Raw genomic sequence first — 15579 nt, 5'->3', positions numbered from 1 at the left:
ACCTTCAGCCTCTCCACCAGCATGTCCAGTTCTTCACTGAGTAGTCTGTCCTCTTCGGACTACAACAAAAGATATCAATATTTGACTTGGGATATCACGATACATAAGTTTAATGAATCAATACGTAACACGAAACCAATATCACGATTCGATATGTATCACGATACCTATTTTCATGGCATTATTGCTTAAATTTAGTTACATTTTGAACATTAATATTTCATATTTTATAATTTTCCATGAAAAGATCAACATTTTTTATTCTCAGATTAAAAATTTCTAATTGCCCATCTTTGTGCATGACAAAATAATCATTTTTACTCTCATAACATAAAAAAACATGAGACAATTGCAAAATGTAAACGATACAGTTTTGAATGTATCGATAATTGTATTGTCTTAGAAAAAGTATCAATGTATCATGGCATCCCTATGTTTGACACACGCCTAAATGTTAAAAATCAGTAACTTCTTAATGGTAATGTTCTATTATGGTTTGAATGATGCAAGTTTTGGAGGAAATGGCCTGTAGAGCGAGTTATAGTTAAGAGTACAGCTGTGTGTGCATGGGGAACTGTTCAATCTGTACCCACAGAGATTTGTACCAAAACTTTATCGCCCGACCTAAACAACTGGAGGACTCGTACCAATAAAAAGTAAAGCCATATCCACTAAACTCTCAGATATTGAGCAATCAAAACCACAGCTGAGAATGAATACATAACGTTTATGTCTTTGAAATGTACAATTAGTGAACACTGGAAATGTACAATGAGTAAACACTGGAAATGTAATGGTGCTCAGAAAAAACTGACGTCAAAGTTCAGGAACAAATGATAAATGATTAGAAAAATATTTTTTTGCTAAATATATAGTTTTAGTGCAAATATTTCTGACTGTGAAATAAATTGGCCAGGGTACAGATGGACCAAAAAAGGTATGAATGGTCCAAACTAGGTACCAATCTGACAGTTTTAGGTAGGAGTTAACTATGTTTGTTTGGCACGAATCACCATGGGACATGGTGGACGAGCTAACTAAGGCTAAGGCCCAGACCAGTGATCCACTCAAACATGAACTCTGTGTGGTGTAAAACCCCTAGTGTACAGTACACAACCCTGTGCACTTAAAAGATCCCACGAATCCGTTGGTATATGACCAGATGGTGGCTACATGAATACGTGCAAACACTTAGTTGCAGGTACAGCAACCTGCAGTAAACTTGGACAAAGTACTGAGACTATGTGTCCCAATCCACCCAGCTGTGAATGGGAACCTTGTAAGGATGGGAAAGCCACAATAACTCGGTGCAGCAAGAGTTGTATGATCCCCATGGAGTTGAGATTGATAATAAGACGTGCCGTTGAAATTGACATCCAATGATCTAGGGAAAAAATGCCAACGCCTTGAGCATGCACTTGTGTGTGGATATGTGCGCTATATAAATATAAATATCCAAATGAATATCTGTGGGTACGATTGTCTACTATCCTGTGCATAAACACATCTGTTCTTGAAAGAAAACCTGAACAAACAATATTGACTGAAGGCAATAACACATAAGAGATCATTATTCCGATCCCTTCCGATCTAACACATACATAGAACATGCAATACTGTGTTCCTTTAGCAGGCATATTGGTTTTCCAAGTTTGATTGGTAATCCAAGCTTATTTAAAGTTAAAGATACCTCATTTTGAAAAAAAAGACAAATGTATGTATGTTAAAGTAAATTGTGGCACAGGGAAGACAAACTTGGTCATGAACATATCTCTGAAGTTACAAACAAGACACGACCGGTACCACGAAAATAGGTGTCACACTCATGTTGTAACACACGTGATGCCATCTATCTAAGTAAATGATCCGCAAAGAAAGCTCAATGGGTTTCATTTGTTAGAATGCACATTACCCTCTGATCACTAAAATATAATGCAAAAACAAGTTCCAAACAATCATCAATCAAACATGCAAACTTCAACTTCACGCCTTCATGCCACAAAAACATTAATGCTCGATATGACAAGGCAGTTTTGAATGCTTGTTTGGGATTTGCAGTCGAATGGTTTAGGATTACGAGTATATATCATTAGGAAATTAAGAAAATTACGTGAGAATTAATTCATAATATAGTTATGATTAAACCTACCATTTCAATGGGTTCTTGTTTGTCATCTTCCTTCTTTTTTTCGTCCTTTTTCTCAGACGCTGTCGGCTCTTTCTTTTCCTTCTTGTCCGCCATGTTGGTAGAATAACGCTGATCATTGAGAGTGCGAGATTTGCGAGAAACAATACATTTTCTTACAGGTAATAATATTTGAAACACATAAGGCAAATTACCATGTTTTTAAAATAAATTGCTATTTTTAATTGTAATATAGTACCATTATTAAATAGTTGGCCATTTCATTCCTATATTATGGAAGTAATACATATGTTATATTACGTAATATCTCTTAATATCCAACGACTATTCATTATTCTAGTTAAATAATTATAGTGGGAATATATTTTATATATTGATATTACTATAGTACATGGTGATAAGGTTTGACTAGGTAGCAGAACTACAAACATTCGTGTTTGAAATATTACTAGTTGTAGTGTATTGTTAAGAATATAGTATTACCCATAGACCAATGGGGCAAATATTTTTGCCGGACGCTAAAGGAGCACTTGTTGCAAGCGACGAGTAGTAGTCAACGGTAAGAACTACATTTAAGGGTAATTACTTTGAATGTATTATATATTTTGTCGAAGTACTTCTAACCGGTTAATATTCATTTGCAGACATTTATTTTATAAGTGAATATTTGTCAACAAATTCACAGCACCATCCCTCAGTTTACACGTTTCCAAGACAACTGTAGGGAACAGCTGATGCGGTTATACAGTAACAATTCAAATAATCGCCATATAATGATTACTACTCCTTTATGCGGATACGTGTTACTCTATCGGGTATTCATTTTAACTTAGATAGTATCAATAAATCTTTTAAAGCAAAGGTATTTTTTAATGTGCAGAGATGGGTGCAGGCTAAAACGGCACCTCATCAAAACCAATTTTTACCAGGGAAAACGGCATGGCTTTCACGAAAATGACACCTTACACTAATCTATAAATATGAAAGGAGATATGTAGTTGTGTTTTGCTTGCAAATGTTCTCTACCGGCTCTTCCTTTTTCTAAAACAATCAACTGCTGTACCGTGTTTACTACATTCCAGCTAAATTACTGTACAGTTTAGCACGTAAATGTCTGTAACAACACTAAATTAAAAAACAAACAATATCCTGTACATTTACATTCGTTATTTGTAACAAATTAATTAATAACAAATTACTTTGATTCTCAGATATGTTATTTTACATTTAGTGTTATTGTTAAGATTGATCATATTTTCAGTTTTTACTGAAAACACTTTTACATTTTGTAAATACTTTTACAGTGTAAAATAATCACATGTTTGATGGAGATGTCAGGAATTTGTTGACCTGATGAGGTCATCTACGTGATCTAAGCCTATAGCTGATTCTGACATGTTTTTAGGTTACAGTCCCTAATCCCATAAAACTAGTGAGGAATGAATGTCCACATAGCCTAATTACAGAAATTATAGTACACAAACACGATCTGTCCTCTGGTCTCATTCAGCTGAGTTCTCACATATGACGTATCAGTAGGGTCTCTAAGGGCTGTTATGATTTACTTGCGCATTCAGTGATTTGAAATGTATCAATCGTGACTTGTTTGATAATGGTGTTAGCACCTATTTAGTGACACCACAAACATCACATCTATTGCAATATTATATAATAAAGAAATCTGTCTATCCATAAAAATTGTTCCATTTCAATCAGAATAATTGTCAACATTCCAGTAAATATTTCCCCATAGTGGATTTGGTGCCCTGTTAGCATGGTTAGGTTTAGTATCAGTGTGAGCAGGATTTAAATTGTGTACAGGTAATTAGAAACTTCCACATGTGTGGAGTTGATTAACATATCACAATTATTTGTGTTTGCCTATTATCCTTTCAGTTCAATTTCATTGACAGCTTGTTGTTAACAGGGCTGGCTAAAAAGATGGATAATCAGAAATATTGATGGGAGGATATTATTGATATGAAAATTGTGTCAATCAACTATTTTAATGAAATAAAGTTTTAATATACAACACACACAATCGACAAAGTTACATCTGTTTCCATGGCAACTTCTAGATCATGTTCAGAATGTTACTCATGTTAATAATTCATATAGAAATTTGTCGCAGTCATCTGTGTTGATTTCTTTCAGAATGCTTTTAATTTTTCTCAAAGTTTCTTCTCTGTTAATTTATCCAGAGCTCCAGATAAGATTTTAGCTCATGTGGGTACTGTACCCACTGTAATATTTTGGAGTGGGTATTATGAATGTTGAGTGGGTATTTAATTTTTGCGTTACCCACTGCTTTCAAATATAATGCGTATTTCAGTCATATTACTCACCTAAGTATTATGTCATTGAGTAAGTTTACTAAGCAGGTATGTTCTGCCTTATGTCATACCTAATCAAAACCAACTTAAATATAATGGAAATTATTTCATAAAAAATCACTCATCCTATACTGACAGTACAATACTTGTCCTATACTAACAGTACAACTTGATAGCAATCGATGTCTTTTTCATTCACGCAAGCTTTTTATAAATATATTCCGTGCGATTTGTTTTAAACTTTTATGCATTAATCTAACATTTAAATGCGTTAATTGGTACGCAACAATTATTTTCAATGCATAATTGGAAATTTTCTATGCATATTTTTAATTCCGATACGCGAGCTTATCTGGGTCTCTGTTTATCAATAATAAATTTTAATTTAGTTACTGATTATTGATCTTTCTGATCTATATATTGATAGCCAGATAGCTATTGTCCTAATAATTATAATCATCATAACATATATGGTAATTAGTTTCACCAATCAGTGCTTTTTATCTCAGTGATGTTTGGGCAGTTAATGATATGCAGTTTTGTTATAACCTTCTAAGCTATCTAACTTGTTCGACCAGATTGCCATACTTTGTACTTAATTACAAATATGCACTTTCAGATTTAACATATCTGAACTCTTTCGTTTTTATTCTATTTTTAGATTATATGACTGTAGTGTCTTAGGTCAGCTGTTTTAAATGTCTAATGAGACAGTGACGATCTGGGTTAGAATTGGTATTAAAATATTAAAAGCAACCATGGACTTATGCTTGTCATAAGAGATGACTCATTAACAAGATTGGGTTGTCAGTCTTGCTGACTTGGTTGATGCACGTCATGACGATTCATTGATACACATTGATCCATGGGCCGTCTATACAGTGAATCTATACAAAGTTTTACATTGTCGTATATCCCATTGTATGATACTTCAAATGGGTCACGATACATTGACGTTTACCTTTGAATATTGCCGAATCGCGATATCTGTCAAGTAAAAAGTCTTAATTACTTTTGTTTACTGATTAAAATATATGCTTACCTATTTACCCTTCATAAGTAAACGTTTTCTCGAAAATTCTTGTGTGAAGAACTGGGTCAAACATAGTGCTGCGCGATGTTATTAATATTTACAAAGTTTGTGTATAAACTTCCTCATCTCATTCCGGAATGTACAGTGAAAAATGTCTGGCGGAATTGACGTAAATACTTTAAAATGGTTTTGTTTTGATCTTAAGATGTTTTATAGTTGGTGTTAGAATTAAAGATTTTAGTATCATGATACGTATCGTATTGCCACCCATATATCGGGATTCGTATCGTATCGCAGCTTCAGTGCATAATACTTTGGCAATATATCGTCTTGACTAGAATTTTAGTATCGTGATGTATCGTATCGCAGGTTGTATGCCAATACCAGCACTAGTCATCATACCCCAGTGGTCGAAGTCAATACTCACAATGCAAAGCAATGCCAACCCATTGATGATCTTTTTATGGTTTGCAGGACACAAACTGACCATGGCGTCGTCAGGAGAATGTGTCAAAGTCATAGTGCGATGTCGTCCGATGAACGCCAGGGAGAAGAACATGGACTGTAACTGCGTTCTGGCCATGGAAAGTAGCAGAGGATCCTGCCAGATAACTAACCCCACAGATGCTAAGGCACCACCCAAAATGTTTACATTTGATGGTTCCTATTTCACTGACTCCACAACAGAACAGATATACAACGATATTGCCTACCCGCTGGTTGAGGTAAGTTGTAGTGCTTTGACTTGACCAAAGCTCCTTTAGTAAGCCTGAGTCGATAAAACTGATAGTGCCTAGGACACTTTTACACATTTCATTAGAAAATTGTATTTCAGGGTTTTACCTTGACTCACAAACATGGGGGTCCTGGGCAGGGGTGGAAATAACTTTAAAATTGCTAGTGTACTCCGGTACAGTGGCACATGTAAAATCACTTGACCTGATAATTTTTCCACTATACCAGCTGTTTTCTTGTTGATTTTTTACATAAAGAACATAATTAACATTGGAAAGTCAACTGGACACCGGTACAGTGTGATATACAAATTTGCTTGCCCGACAGAAAAAAACACTGGACTCGGGCGTCGGGCAATGGGTTATTTCCACCCCTGCTGGGGACCCCTAATTATCACTTTTAAGGGTCCTTGCAGGCAATATGAGGGTCCTGTGAAGTAACGATGTAGAGAACTGTACATTTTGATAATTTCCTTAGAGTCTGGAATGAATCGTTGATCATATGGACTGATGGGTGAAATGATGCACGTAACTGCTCTGAAAGAAACAAACACTTAGCAAAGTCATTGATGTGTTGTGGGTACAGTGAATTTTGTGAGTCCCTCTGGACGTAGCGAATTGTTTTTCTGCCTCCATTCTCTACATTTGTGTACTGGACAGACATTTGCGTGTCGCATAAAACCCTGGGCCCCATTCCTCAAAGTGATCCTGGTGCTTTTCACTGATATTTAGTGTTCATTTATGGATGAGTGATTTCCACTGATTGATTAATATTTTTTGATAAATAATAATATATGGATATTTGTAGTGTGCAATGGTCTGTCCACTGAAGTATGCTCAAACCACTTACCGCCATTATTTCCCTGGTCAATGGATTTTATTTCTCTACTCCCTGGGGAGTATACACCAAGCTAATGGCATACCTTGTGACAATGTTAACAGTCACATTACCATCTCATCCTTTCAGGGTATCTATTCATTTCTGGGTGAAAACTGCTGAGTCATCTATTCTGGACACAATGGATAGTTTTAAATGAACTGTAGCCTTACAGCAAAAAGAGCTGTTTTGATGATTAACTGTGAAGTCATTTCTTAAGATATGGCTGAAATATTGCTGATGTGGCTATCAATTTTAACTCACTAATATCCCTGTACCACATACCATTCTGCTTGAGTATCACACACACAGTCTAAGCTGCCAAGGTCTGACTGGGAAGGGGCTGGTGGGGTAGCCTAGTGGTTAAAGTTCAGCTCATCAATGCTTGAAACCGGGTTCGAGTTCCCCACATGGGCACAATGTGTTAAGTCCATTTCTGGTGTCCCCAGCCGTGATATTGCTGGAATATTGTTAAAAGCGCGTAAAACTAAACTCACTCACTCACTCTGACTGGGAAAATGTTATGTTGACATGTTATTAACAAACTGCAACAAATATGGCTTTTACTGAGTCAAGATATGGCATTAATGATAAATGTATCCATTCAATACAGACAAACTTTTGATAATAACTTTTTTTTTCGTGAGAGCGACATTTCGATACAGATTCTTGTACCATTGTTGCTTGACATAGAGTTTGTCTATATTGTATTTCCCAACTTCTAAAATGCCTTTCAAAAAAGTATATCCATTCAATATTATTATATTACCATTTGCCAATTATAACTCCTCATTATTGGTAACATGAACATAGTTGCTTTAAGTAATGGTGAGTTGGTCAGTCTGCTGATAACTTCACAATTTCATTGAATTTACATAACAATATTGAATAAAATTGTGAATAAAATTAAAACAATAAAAAGAAATGATTAGTCCAGATATTCATTTAATGGTTGAGTGAATAAGTTTCGTTTTACGCCGCTTTTAGCAACATTGTAGCAATATCAAGGCTTGGGACACCAGAAATGGGCTTCACACATTGTACCCATGTGGGGAATCGAACCCGCTACTTTGGTGTGACGAGCAAACGCTTTAACCACAAGGCTACCCCACCACCCCTAGATATACAACACTTCTTTGTATCTGTATTTACGTAATATCATGATCCTATTTCTGGTGTCACACACTCAGAGAAACTATGTGCATGTTTTTCCCCCCCAAAAATGTTCAAAATTAATTTTTCTGTATCCTTTTCAAATTGAGCTTTTCAGTCTGATTTGGTTGTTCCTTAAACTCACAGTAGCAGTGTGAGTGAATGAGTTTGGTTTTACGTCACTTTTAGCAATATTCCAGCAATATCATGGCAGGGGGACACTAGAAATGGGCTTCACACATTGTACCCATGTGGAGAATCGAACCCGGTCTTCAGCGTGACGAGCGAACGCTTTAACCACTAGGCTACCCCACCACCCCCATAGTAGCAGAGGGAGCATTATGTTGATATTGTGGCCGAGATAAACCAGGTACTCAAAACAGCAAGCTGTAATTTGCCTGATTATTTTGTCTTTCTTCCACTTGTAGGGTGTGACTGAGGGCTACAATGGCACCATATTTGCTTACGGGCAGACTGGATGTGGAAAATCATTCACTATGCAGGGAATAACCAACCCACCAACACAACGAGGAATTATACCAAGGTAAGTGTGTAATGGCGTAAAAGAATAGCAGGATTTTAATGCCACTTAATGAAGACATGACTGACTATTAGCATCTAAAAGACAGTGAGTGAGAAAGGCAGGGACCATGGGCCATTTTGCACATTAGAATAAAAACTGGCCCATTAAAATTTTGAAGTTTGCTATTGATACATTTAGGGCAGTGGCCCATTGTAAATTCAGAAAATGGCTAATAATCCTGAAAATGGCCCATTATCAAAGTTCTCTATCCCAATTCCTGAAAAGATTTGGAAACATTGCTTTGAAAAGATTAAAAGAATCTAGAATCAGTCAGGCAATCCCATCGTAGTGATGCTACATCTTCTGACTGTTGAATTCATGTCATCATGACCCAGTTGCAATGGTTGGGGTTCATGATGTCAATCACTGGATTACCTGGTCCAAAATTTTGTTGAAAGTGGCATCAAACACTGAACAAAGAAATTTACCGTGTGATATACTATTCAGTTATCTAGGGCTTGATATAAGCATTTAGAACTTGCACTGGTGCAACCTGAAACTCCAAAATGCAAATTGAAATTTTACCAACTTTCACCTAGTGCCTGTTAATGTTTTGTGTTCAAAGACAACAACTTCAGCTAGAAAAATGAATAATGAGAACAGGGCTCCAGATAACTTTTGGGGGTGTGGAGTGTACTTACACATCATACTGCAAGTGGAGGTGTACTGAGAATTTTGAAGGAGTACTGACAAGTTTTTGTGTGAGCGAGTTGATGTGGTTTGTCTGGACGATTCATCGATCATTATTTCCAACCATGTATTTGTATTTGAAGACACGTGAGAAATAACTGAGCCACCATGTGATATGCGAAATGTCAGGTCCGACTGGATATAAATAGGAACAGTGTAGTTTTTAGCCAATCAAAAAATAGTGACGCGATAGCGTTGCATGGCAACGCTAAGGGATTCCTACTGTCGGGTTTCCTCGTTGTCAAATCGTGTTTCGCAGCAAAGAAACTTGACAAGTATTTATCCTAAATAAATTTCCATTTGCACACGATACGCACAGAAATTAAATGTTAGACGTTACAAAGGTATTTATGTGCATACACACGATACGCTTGAAATCTTATATTATGTCGTACTTAATTGATTTTAAGGCATAATACTCTGTAATTTCTTTATCTGTAGCCCTGATGAGAAACTGGCTTGGTGTAGTGACTCGATGATTGAAATTGATTGACTGTTACTTTTCATGTCATGAAATTTTATGATTCAGAATACTTTGTTATAAAGAGGTTCTAATACCCAAATTCAAGCAATATGTACAGTTGTACTTTGAGTAGGAGGTGTCACCTGTTTTTGTCTGATGCAATAATGTTTCAAATTGAGCCTGGTAGATGTGGTCAGTTATGTCCCTTAGAGAGTGTTTGTGTAATGTTTGGAGATAATGCTCGGTACCCACACAGGAAAATAATCTGATTTTGTGATTTTCTCCAAAGGGTAAAATAGGGTGGTGGGGTAGTCTGGTGGTGAAAGCGTTTGCTCACCGCACCATAGGCCCGGGTTCTATTCTCCACATGGACACATTATGTGTGAAGCCCATTTCTGGTTTCCCCTGCTGTGATATTGATGGAATATTGCTAAAAGCGGCATAAAACCATATTCACTCACTCTGAAGGGTAAATTGTCCAATGGCTAGAATACGTAAGGCTGTTATGTTCTTAATGGGGTGGATCAGTCCTGATCTGAATTAACTGCCTTAAATCAACTACTTTGAAGATTGTTTGAATAAGACAGTTGACCCACCAATTTTGCACTTTCATCACACTTTACTGTTTACATTGTGAAATTTCCTGTATTCAGTTTCAAGGATCTTATTGAAATTTTCTTTTATAATGTGCGACAAGAATGTTACAATGTTGATGTTTATTCTGTTCCAGAGCTTTCGATCATGTTTTTGAGACTGTGTCAGTTACGGATGCAACAAAATTTCTCATCCATGCCTCTTATCTGGAAATTTACAATGAAGAGATCAGAGATTTGTTGGGCAAAGATGTGAAGGCCAAACTGGAACTGAAGGAACATCCCGAAAAGGGGTCTACGTTAACAGTGAGTGGCAGGTGTTTTAACTGCTGGAGCGTTTCAGTTTTTGCTGGTATTTTCTTTTTGACTGTGCTTGAAAACTGTTATAATAGAAGATTGTTACCTGGGCAATAATTGCTTTGAAAAGACAATGAAGGTATCTAAATTGGGGCTACAGTGTAGGTGGTTAAATTTTTTTTTAAATTTTAAAAAATGATTACTGTGTTCTGAGTTGGTGGTACCACAAGTTTTTGGTTTTGGGATAGTTCTGGTATCGCATCCATGGTTTTGGGATAATTCTGATATTGCTTCCATGGTATTGGGATAGTTCTGGTATCGCATTCATGGTTTTGGGATAGTTCTGATATTGCTTCCATGGTATTGGGATAGTTCTGGTATTGCATATATGGTATTGGGATAGTTCTGGTATTGCATATATGGTATTGGGATAGTTCTGGTATTGCATATATGGTATTGGGATAGTTCTGGTATCGCATTCATGGTTTTGGGATAGTTCTGATATTGCTTCCATGGTATTGGGATAATTCTGGTATCGCATTCATGGTTTTGGGATAGTTCTGATATTGCTTCCATGGTATTGGGATAGTTCTGGTATTGCATACAGTCAGCTCTAGATTAATCCGACACTCGTTAATCCGACAATCACCTTAATCCGACAAAAACTTAGGGAACCATTTAAAACAGTGATAATTACTCGTTAATCCGACATTCTAGCATTCCGACTCCGACACACCAATCTAGCAACCGATCATTGTAAACACATTGTAAAAACATTCGTTAATCCGACGAAATCAACACAGCCGGTCGGATGATCCGACCGTATACAAACATCACACATGAAGGTGATTAGCTAGCGTGCCATACACTGGCTGCTTGACACCGCGTCGGTGAACATCACACTTGTTAATTAGAAACACAAGATAATTAATTGAGGCGATTTAATCAAGAAATAACAATAGAGCGAGCTGTATAAAACGTTTACAACCGACCTGAGCATTCATCCGCGACAAGATGTCTGTCACGAGAGTACACCACCTGCTAAGCTTGAGCCCGAGTAGAAGTTAAGCCATTGATCAAGAAAGAAATCTGCCTTTTGAAGAAGGACAAACCCCAGACAACACAACAACAAGTCATCACTTTTGCTGCGCAGAAGTTTGATGTGAAGATTGACGATCAACCGTATCTGACATCCTGAAGCAGTCTGCTAAGTGGTTGAAGCGTCTCTACGACTGATTCAATACTTCAAGAGCTAGAAAACCCCAGCAGGAGGATCTTGAAAAGGCATTGTTTTATGGTTTACCGATGTTAGAAGTAAGGTTCATTAATGTGAATGATGAACTGTTAAGAGAGCAGGCTAAGATTCTAGGGGAGAAATTAGGGGTTACTGACTTTGCCTACAGTAGTGGATGGGTGACCAGATTTAAGCAGCGACATGGAATTAAGACGCTTCAAAATTCATGGTGAATCAGCCTCAGCCCCACAGAGTTCTGTAGACGCCAGGTAGAGAAGAATTGCAGCCAATCCTGGCTGAATACAATCCATGTGACGTCTACAACTGTGATGAAACTGGCTTGTTTTACAAAATTGAACCCAATACCACACTGAGCACTTTTCCTGTGTCTGGCAAGAAACAAGCAAAAGATCGACTTACTGTTATGCTTGTGGTGAACGCATCAGGCACTGACAAACCTAAACCACTGGTAATATGGAAATTTAACAGGCCCAGATGTTTTGGTAGAACTTTTGATCCTAATTCTGTGTGCCACTGGTATTCAAACAAGAAGGCTTGGATGACAGCACTGATCTTCAAAGACTGGCTTGTGAAGTTTGATAGGCACATGCGCACACAGCGACGACAAGTGATATTGCTGATTGACAACGCCCTTCCCATGCCTCCGTAGATCTCACCAACGTAAAAGCTTCACTATCTGCCTCCCAATACAACATCCCACATTCAGCCCCTAGATGCAGGAATCATAAAAGAATTTCAAACTTCTTTACAAGAAGCAGCAGATGAAACTTCATCTTGACAACGCGCAGACAACCGCGCAGTACCACTTGATATCAAGCAAGCCCTACTGTTTATCCGATCAGCGAGAGATGTAAAGCAACCAACGATCATCAACTGCTGGCGTCATACAAAAATCCTGCCACCTACTGACAGCCAGATCGAGCCCGACAATGAACCAACTGAAGACGTCCGAGACTTACAGGAAACTCTTGACACGCTTATACCCGGATGCACCCGCATCTGTCAGTGACTTCCTAGAATTTGACGCAAAATCTGCCATGTGAGGAAGCCATGACAGAAGATGATATCATCGAGATTATCCGACCTACCGCCGAAGAAGAAACAACAATCAACACTGAAGATGACCAGACAACCGAGCCAATCATTCCCAAGCTACCTGAGGTCAAAAGTTTGTTGAACAGTTTACAGACATTTGTGACACACACAACTTAGACGTGTTTGATGTGAGTGACCTGGACTTCATCGACACGTTGAAAACTAAAATGCAGAAGACCTCAGAAAAAATGAACAACAAAAAACCCTCAAAGACTATTTCAAGTTTTAAATTATTGTTCACGAGACATCCATATGTTACTGTGGAACCAGTTGTATGCAAACAGTGACTCATTCAACATCCGGGTCATAATGGCTGCTGAGAGTGAACTAGCGGCGACTGGTAAAACAAAGCGTGAGTTTTGTGCCAATGTGATTTTGAAATCGATACTTTAAACTGATTGATTATGTGATTTTATATGTACATGTATGTTATGCCATCTATGATTGTTAATAAATGATATCAAGGATGTATTGTTATATTTTTTTTATTACTGAATGTTTTACAAACGAAGATTCGATAACCAGATCTACAATTTCTGATATTTTCCGACATTTTCGTTAATCCGACATTTTCGTTAATCCGACATATTTCTCTGCAACCACAAGTGTCGGATTAACGAGAGTTGAATATATGGTATTAGGATAGTTCTGGTGTTGTATATATGGTATTGGGATAGTTCTGGTATTGCATATATAGTGTTGGTATTGGGATAGTTCTGGTATTGCATATATGGTATTGGGATAGTTCTGGTATTGCATGTATGGTATTGGGATAGTTCTGGTATTGCATATATGGTATTGGGATAGTTCTGGTATTGCATATATGGTATTGGGATAGTTCTGGTATTGCATATATGGTATTGGGATAGTTCTGGTATTGCATATATGGTATTGGGATAGTTCTGGTATTGCATATATGGTATTGGGATAGTTCTGGTATTGCATATATGGTATTGGGATAGTTCTGGTATTGCATATATGGTATTGGGATAGTTCTGGTATTGCATATATGGTATTGGGATAGTTCTGGTATTGCATACTGTAAACGCGTTCTTATTTTCAAGGTGGTGCAATTTTGCTGAATTGACAGTTTAGACTACATCGCTACGGTCAATTATTCGCGAATCAGTAATTGCCGGAACTGCCAGCTGTCTCTTTGGCGCCACTAATAGCAGTGAAACAAACAGAGTGGCTTAACCTGTCAGGGCGGCGCTTATTACTTACTCACAGGAAATCCCTATCTGTGCGATATACTGGTACACAGTAAACGTTTTCACTCCTCGAAGAGATAAAAACACATCAGTATTATGTTCAATTCTGACAATCTGACTAATTAACTTATCCTGTATATGAAGCTCTTTGTGATTTCAAACAAGCGGGTTGTCGTGGAATGAGATGATTGAGTGTTAGTGACTATTCGCCTTCATGATGATGCGTTTGTATCTAAATGAATAAATAAAATACTGCTGTATTATTTCTTTCCGAAGTCGCTTCATGGTAATCTGTTTTGTATCAAATTCACGTAGATTTCTGTCTTCAAGCGTGATGTGTTATGGTAACAACTCAGGGCGTGCGATGGCTAGACTGAATGAATGAAAACAGGTTTATTAGCTGGTGTATAAATTTTCGCTAAAATGTTTTATTGGCGAAAAGCGAAAAAATAAAACCTCTTGTGAAATATACTACGTTTACAGTATATGGTATTGGGATAGTTCTGGTATTGCATATATGGTATTGGGATAGTTCTGGTATTGCATATATGGTATTGGGATAGTTCTGGTATTGCATATATAGTATTGGGATAGTTCTGGTATTGCATATATAGTATTGGGATAGTTCTGGTATTGCATGTATGGTATTAAGGTAGGTCTGGTGTCGCATTTATGGTTTTGGGATAGATCTGGTATCACAACCCTGCCATATTATTACCCTTCTAGAGATTAGACAAATCTTTTCAACAAATATGGCTAAAAAGAATTCTCGTTCCAATTCACTTTTCCATTTTGGTTCTAAGACATGGTATGTATTGTTAGGCTTATCCATGCATCCGGTACACAACGTGACCGAGTGTGAACGCATCATGGAGAAAGGATGGAAGAACAGGTCCACAGGGTCAACACTGATGAACGCAGATTCATCACGCAGTCACTCCATCTTCACCATCCTCATGGAGATGGCAACGTTGGATGATGAAGGGGAGGAACATATACGTGCCGGCAAGCTCAACCTGGTGGACTTGGCAGGAAGTGAGAGGCAGGCGAAAACAGGTAAACTGGACTTGAAGATCTTGTTGATTTGCAGGTTAATATTGCATTTCTTTCCTCTGCA

At 37.4% G+C, this 15579-nt stretch overlaps 2 protein-coding genes across 2 annotated transcripts in view; one reads left to right on the top strand and one right to left on the bottom strand.

The window, feature by feature from the left end:
• LOC124268734 (26S proteasome non-ATPase regulatory subunit 2-like) overlaps positions 1–2279 on the bottom strand; it is a 47436-nt gene extending 45157 nt beyond the window's left edge. The window contains exons 1-2 of the mRNA XM_046703762.1: positions 2150–2279; positions 3–59 (exon numbers count right to left, since the gene is read on the bottom strand). Of these exons, the coding sequence (XP_046559718.1) occupies positions 3–59; positions 2150–2242 (150 nt within the window). The 5' untranslated portion in view covers positions 2243–2279. The remainder of the gene's footprint in view (positions 1–2; positions 60–2149) is intronic.
• A 265-nt stretch (positions 2280–2544) lies between these two features.
• LOC124268732 (kinesin-like protein KIF17) overlaps positions 2545–15579 on the top strand; it is a 39462-nt gene continuing 26427 nt past the window's right edge. The window contains 6 exon segments of the mRNA XM_046703761.1: positions 2545–2724; positions 5987–6237; positions 8704–8819; positions 10742–10890; positions 10893–10910; positions 15285–15518. Coding sequence (XP_046559717.1) covers positions 6001–6237; positions 8704–8819; positions 10742–10890; positions 10893–10910; positions 15285–15518 — 754 coding nt within the window. The 5' untranslated portion in view covers positions 2545–2724; positions 5987–6000.

This window comes from Haliotis rubra, unplaced genomic scaffold, assembly GCF_003918875.1.
Source record: "Haliotis rubra isolate DU_JTF1 unplaced genomic scaffold, ASM391887v1 Scf14, whole genome shotgun sequence".
In the NCBI taxonomy this organism is placed as follows: domain Eukaryota; kingdom Metazoa; phylum Mollusca; class Gastropoda; order Lepetellida; family Haliotidae; genus Haliotis; species Haliotis rubra.
Note: the sequence above shows the minus strand (reverse complement) of the source record. Positions and strands in the feature narration are given on the sequence as shown.